The sequence below is a fragment of the Pelophylax lessonae genome (assembly GCF_965119305.1).
Source record: "Pelophylax lessonae genome assembly, chromosome: 7".
NCBI classification, from domain to species: domain Eukaryota; kingdom Metazoa; phylum Chordata; class Amphibia; order Anura; family Ranidae; genus Pelophylax; species Pelophylax lessonae.
In genome coordinates, this window is record NC_138774.1 from 147,961,928 (window position 1) to 147,968,743 (window position 6,816).

General features: G+C 41.7%; 1 protein-coding gene across 1 annotated transcript in view; it reads left to right on the forward strand.

Moving 5' to 3' along the window:
• The window catches only part of COMMD5 (COMM domain containing 5), a 28,584-nt gene extending 22,124 nt beyond the window's left edge, over window positions 1-6,460 (forward strand). Inside the window, exons 6-7 of the mRNA XM_082263506.1 lie at window positions 3,328-3,403; window positions 6,122-6,460. Coding sequence (XP_082119632.1) covers window positions 3,328-3,403; window positions 6,122-6,223 — 178 coding nt within the window. The 3' untranslated portion in view covers window positions 6,224-6,460. The remainder of the gene's footprint in view (window positions 1-3,327; window positions 3,404-6,121) is intronic.
• The last annotated feature ends 356 nt before the right edge of the window (window positions 6,461-6,816 follow it).

The window sequence follows — 6,816 nt, forward strand, 5'->3', positions numbered from 1 at the left end:
TCTTGCCTACAACAGTTGAGTCTTAGGAAATATACCTTTAAAAAAAAAAAAAAAAACACACGTATAAAAATGCATAGAAGTGCCCATAGCAATACACATAAATGTGCGGAAATGTAATGAAATGCAGGTGCATTTGTGTTGTCCTCTGTTAATGTAATGGGCCCTGAGCCTAGATTAACATTGATGCAGTCTGGGATTTGCAGTGATTTCTGTGCACTTAGTATTAGTAGTTCCCCACACTGCTTTACAATCACACTCCAGTCAGTGACTGTCTATGCTGCCTGGCAGAGGTGCACAAACTGCACAAATCCCAAAAATGGCTGGGCATAATGGCAAATTATTTGGCAGATAAGACATAACAGGAAAATGAATAATAGGTGTCATCATAGTATGAACCGCTATCGAGTCATCGTAAACTAACTCACCGGCGGTCCAGTGTCACTGTGTCTTGCCGTGGTGCTGTCACGTGGTGCCTGAAGCTGCTCCGCCGAGTCCGACTCCGCCGCTCTCGTGCGCTGGCTCCGCCTCCGCCCCACAAGCCCGCCCACCCACACTGCTCCAAACCAACTGGCAGCTGCTCGCCTCGGCTCGGCCAGTAGCAGACAGTGTGGGTGACCGTGACAGACAGCAGGAGGAGCCGATGAGATACAGATACGGCGGCCCAGACCAGTCAGAATACACCGTGCACCCACCACGACGATATCGGGCCATGTTAATAACCGTGATACCGCGATAGCGGCAATAAATTTGTTCGGCAAAATTTATTCGGCCTATTTACTTATTCGGCCGAACACTGAAAGTGCTTTTATTGGCTATTTTCGGCCGAATAATTTCGGCCGCCGAACATTCGGTGCATCCCTAATGTCTATGGGCATTGCGGATGTCAGCGGATGACACCGCTGACATCCGATTTTGCTTCCTTTCCGTTTTTTAATAGGGTTCTGTTCCGTTCCAAAAAACGGAACAGAACTGAAAGGAAGAAAATCGGATGTCAGCGGATGGTCATCCGCTGACATCCGCAATCCCATAGACGTTCATTATGTCCGTATATCATCCGCAAAAAAATAGGATGATTTGCGGACATCCGGAACGCCCGTGTGAAATGGCCCTTACTCTACTCTAGAGATGATATCTAGAGGTATCTGTAGATATTACAACTGCACCAGAAGCCTTGAAAGCCAGTATTCCAGGTTATACAAATTTAACACTTTGTGTTGATTGGTAACTCAAGAAATCTAATTTTACTCAGACTTCAACTGCTGTATGCAATACTCAAAATACTAAAGCCCCGTACACACGTACCGATGGTCGGCTTACAAATGTTCCTCTTTTCTCCCCGGGATGTCGGTGTCTGCTGAAAAGTGCAAAGACAGCACAAGGACAGCACAAGAATTTTGTCCGCCGACTGCAGAAGTGATGTCATGTAATGGTTAACTTTCCCTGTGTTTTCTATTTTCTGAGCATGCCCAGTCTTGCAAATCTGCGGTCTGTCGGCCGAATTGTGTACTGACAGGCGAACAATCGTCCGTTCTGGTGTCGGCATACAAATATTTTCATGTTTGCACGAAAGACTTTTGTCCGCGGATTGTGCGCAGACATCTGTCGGAGGCACCATACTAACATGCGTACAATCGGCAGATCCTTCGTCCACCGACGTTTGTATGCCGACGATCGGTACGTGTGTACGGGCCTTTAAACCAGAAACTGCTAGGCACATTTCCGGAAGACCGTAATGGAAGTTTTTGTGACTTGAAGTCTATCCCCTAATATTGTATTCCACCTTCCCTTCTCTTACTATTGGTGTAAGTAAGGCGATTTATCACCTTTTTAGTATAGGTATAAGAGACTGGAAGATGTAGTATTCTATCCAAATATTAGGTTTGTTTGTTTTTTTTTTAAGTCCAAACTTTTTTTATTGATATCAAAAAATTTATGTACAGAAAAAGCCATATATAGTTTGGTAAATAATTATTTAAACCCCTGCAGATTTTGTAAGTTTGCCCACTTATAAAAAAAATTATGGGTCTATTATTTTTATCATAGATGCATTTTAAATGATAGAGACAGAATATCAACCAAAAATCCAGAAAAAACACATGACACAAATGTTTTAAATTGAGTTGCAGTTCAGTGAGTAAAATAAGTATTTGATCCCCTACCAACCAAACCAACAATAATTCTGGTTCCCACAGACTGGCTACAGTATGTGCTCATGTGGTACACAAATTAGTCGTGTCAATTTAAGAAGGTGCTCCTAACGACAACTTATGTGTATAAAAGATACCTGTCCACAAAATCTTTCTTCCATTCAAACCTCACGATCATGGGCAAGACCATAGAGCTGTCAAAGGACACACACACACACACACACACACACACACACACACGCACACACAATGCGCTAAGGAAAATGGCCCCTTCGGATGGATATGCTTAAGTCTTCGTTGCCCTTAGAAACGGGTAACCACGGTCTTGCTGCTCTCAAAGACTTAGGGAGGTCTAACACTGCAACTATACAAAAAACACAGAAGGCGCACTGACCTAGTGCATTATCCCAAGACAAATAATTTATTGAATAAAAACAGGGTAAGTATTGTACTCACAAAGACAACAGAAAATTGCGCATAACAGATCTCTATAAATTCCATCCAATGTATCCACATGCATGGGTATAACAGTCACTGAAGACCCTGTGGGTTGACGCGTTTCTAGGAATTCCTCTTCTTCAGAGCCTCCCCTGGAAGAGGGAGCCAACCAAACTTTAGGGTTGTAAAAGCCTGTCCATCACTAACTGCGGAGGAGCAAGGCCTGGGAGTGGCCAGCCAGCCTTGCTAAATTAGGTTAAACTTCCACATCCCATTTCGGTGGTGGTGGTAGACTAGTTCTCTAAGTAATAAATATAGTCGGTTTAATAAAAATATAATTTAGGTAACCTGCAGTCTTATGGAAATGCAATATATTGTGTAAAGTTACTGAAATCACTAAATATAGCAATTTTAACACTTTTTTTTTATTTTCTTTTCTTTAAAATGCAATGTCTTGCTTTTTGTTTTTTTCTAATATTTGCTCAGAACTGCTCAGCTATATCATACAGCTGCAGGGAGCATATAGACATCTTTTATCTTTTTAAATTCTTGCATTTTATCTACAGATAAAATTGTTGCCAGAGATTTTGGTGGTCATGCTACCAGTTTGGCTGCAAACAGTGTTTAATGGAGTCATGTTATTTAAAAAAATAATTTCTCTCTTGGGTTTATACATTTTTCTTCAGGCATTCTCTTGTTTTTAATGCACGTTAATATCTATTTTTATTTTCAACCTACATAGCTCTCTTTCAAGAGCCCTGCAGCCTTCCATCTTAATGCAGATGAAGCTGTCAAATGGGGAGTCCCATCGATTTGAAGTAAGTCTATTACGTGTTGGAAGAAGTGTTATGCAGTTACATTTTTCATAAACAAAGTAACTCATGATATGTTAAATTTTCTTTTTTTTTTTTTTTTTTTTTTTCCAGTTATAGAATTGTTTAAAAGTACCAACCACCCAAAAAAAAGTTTACTCTGTTGCTGTGAAATCCACCCCTAAAGTCCCCTAAGTGACCATCTCTTGGGTCATTTACATTTCTCACTGGTTCCCCCTGCTGACCTCCACGTCCCTTCAGCACACAATGGTATGGCAGTGAGCAGGAGGAAACAGTGCAAGCTAAGGGGGACCCAGGAGATCAACACTACCAGAAGCACAGGTTTCCCAATAGGCTTCGGTAAACCATTTCACAGCAACAGAGTGGAGTTTAGAGGTGCAGGTGGCTGGAAAAGTACGTTTTCTGTTTCTTCTTTACAAGTAGGTGGGCTTAAAGGTGTTTTACATTAAAATATATTTCTTCAAGAAAACTTATTTCAGGGTTGCTTCACCCAACACTGAGCTTAGTAAATCAATCATGTGATAGCAAAAATTGTGTTTCTTTTTTTCATTTCCCTAATGCATGTTTGGGTGTTCATAGTGTACACAGGTGTTCCCCTTTTTATATAAACATTAACTTCACAGAACATATACTTTATAAAGTCAACAGCCTCTATGCTGTTAGCAACTCCACCCCATTGTTGTTGGGGCTTCCTCAATGCTTGGAGATCTATCCTAAAACATAACGTTATCCAGCATTGATTTTCTTTCTTAGGAGTAGTAGATAGAAACAGGAAAGAAATGCAGTAAGCCAAGGGGAACAGATTAGGGCCTGACATTGGGTTATAGACTCAGCATCTTTGTGTATCTCCCTCGCTACTGACACTTGCCCTTCTCCTCTAAAGCATACACAAATCACTCCCATACTTTAAAAGCCCTCAATGGACCCCTCCAACCTAAGCAATCTAAGACCCATCTTCTTGCTCCCATTCACCTCTAAACATTTAGAACATGTAGTCTACAACAGTCTTGGCTCCTACCTCACTGAAAACCGCCTTCCTGACCCCCTACAGTCTGACTTACGCTCGCAGCACTCCACAGAAACTGCCCTACTAAAACTTACGAACGATTTACTAACTGCTATAACCAATGGCCACTACTCTATACTCTCACTACTCAACCTCTCTGTGGCCTTTGATACTGTTGAACTCCTACTCAATAAACTCCACTACCTTGGCCCCCAACATTTTGCTCTATGCTGGTTCTCCTCCTCCATATCAGTGTTGCCTATATCTGTCTCTTCCTCTCCCCTTCTTCTTTCTGTAGGGGTCCCCCAAGGCTCTAATCTTGGATGCATTTTCTTCTCTATCTACACCTCCTCCCTTTGGTCACTTGATCACCTCCCACGGCTTCCAATACCACCTCTACGCTGATTTACACACAAGTCTATCTGTATTTCTCACCTCACTCCTTCTTCAGTCTCCTCTCGCATTACTAACTGGCATTTCAACATGAATGTCGCACCACTAAACTAAATCTCTCTAGAACCGAGCTGATAATTTGCCCCCTCCATGGCTTTTCCATTGAGATCAATAATGATACTAATTAATGCCAGGAGACTAGGTGTAATCCTAGACTCTGACCTGTCCTTTCAGCCCCAAATCCAATCGCTGTCAAAAGCTTGTAGACTTCACCTCCGTGACATCTCTAAAATTCACCCCTTTTAGCTACTAAAGCCACCAAGCTACTTATTCACTCCCTTGTTATCTCTCGCCTTATTGCAACTAACTTCTCATAGGCCTACCTCTCCATAGGCTATCCCTTTTCAGTCTATCGTGAATGCTGCTGCCAGACTCCTCTACCTCACCAACCACTCAGTGTCCGCCACCCCTCTCTGCCAGTCCCTCCCACTGGCTTTCAGTACCAACAACATACAAAGCCATTCACAACTCTGCCCCGAGCTACATCACCAATGTTTTTTCTCCAAATATCACCCAAACAATCCTCTCCGCTCCTCTGAAGACCTCCTGATCTCAAGCTCCCTTGTCTCCTCCTATTCTCTGGAACTCTCTACTTCTTCATTGTATCCAGCTATCTCCTACCTTGGCTGGCTATCCCTGAAAATGCATCTCTTTAGGAAAGCCTAGCAGGCTTCCAACTAACTAAACTTTTATCACTTCCATCAGCCCATTCTCTCCCCCCCCAGTTATAACCTTTTGTACCACTTACCCCTCCCTATTCATTGTAAGCTCTTATGAGCAGGGCCCTCTCCTCCTATTGTTTTTTTATAGTATTATAATGATGGAGAATGGTGTTTTCATCTTCTGTGTCAGGCTCCACCCACTGCTAGTCATTGGTTGCTAGGAGACTGTCAGCTGTGAAGCTGTCATCATCCTTACAAGTGATAGATGAGGAGGTGGCAACGGGAAAAAATACTAGACAGCGTACAGAAACGGGCACTCCACCTGTTTCTGTACAACTTAGAGTTGGTCCTAATTGCCTCTAATTTTGTTATTTATGAACGGGAGGTAATTGTTTTCTAATTTAGCAAAATAATAGCACCACTTTGTGTCGCATAGTATTTGAAAGGGCCAAAGGGCTGGAAGAGTGTAGTTGAGGATTTATTGAATTCTTGTGAATGTGTTCAGACAAGGTTATTGACAGTTGATTTTAAATCTGTGCCAGTTATTTGTCTAATAAAATGTAATTTTGTTTGCTTTTCCAGGTTTCAGTTGCCAAGTTTCAGGAACTGAGATATAACGTCGCTCTGATTCTAAAGGAAATGAATGACCTGGAGAAAAAAAACATTTTAAAAATCCAGGACTGATTTTTATTGTGCACTTTACACAGAATTCTGCCTTGCTAGTACCAATCGTACCAATCTGAATGTCTTGATATGCCTGCCCAGGTTTTGGAGATAGTACACGAATACAAAGCAAAAGCAGTGGAAGTAACTGAGAGGAACAGTGTGTGCCATACTTACTTCAGTACTAAATTACCAGTATGCCAAGCCCTAGATCAAACAGTTATTAGTTCGGTTAGATAGATTAATGGTGATTATTTGGCTAGACATGTGGTCCTTGAGTGTAATCTGTGACATCACTAAAATGTCCACATTTTATATTTCGCATTTTTTGCAAAATTACCTTTTTAAATGAAAGGATATCAGCACAGTGTTGTAGTAAAATTACAGTGCACATGTTGGCACCGATGCTTTATAAAGCTACCCACCTTAACATATAATGGGCACCAAGGTCTGTGTGCATTTCCATTTAGTGTTAAATGACCCAGTTTGGATCAGTATGATGGCTGCCAGAAGCCAGTGGCTCTGGTTTCGGAGGAAATTCCTGATTGCAGAGAGAATTCCATAAAGAAAAAAGATGAAGACAAGTTCAAGCCAACACTGACCAACATGTGATG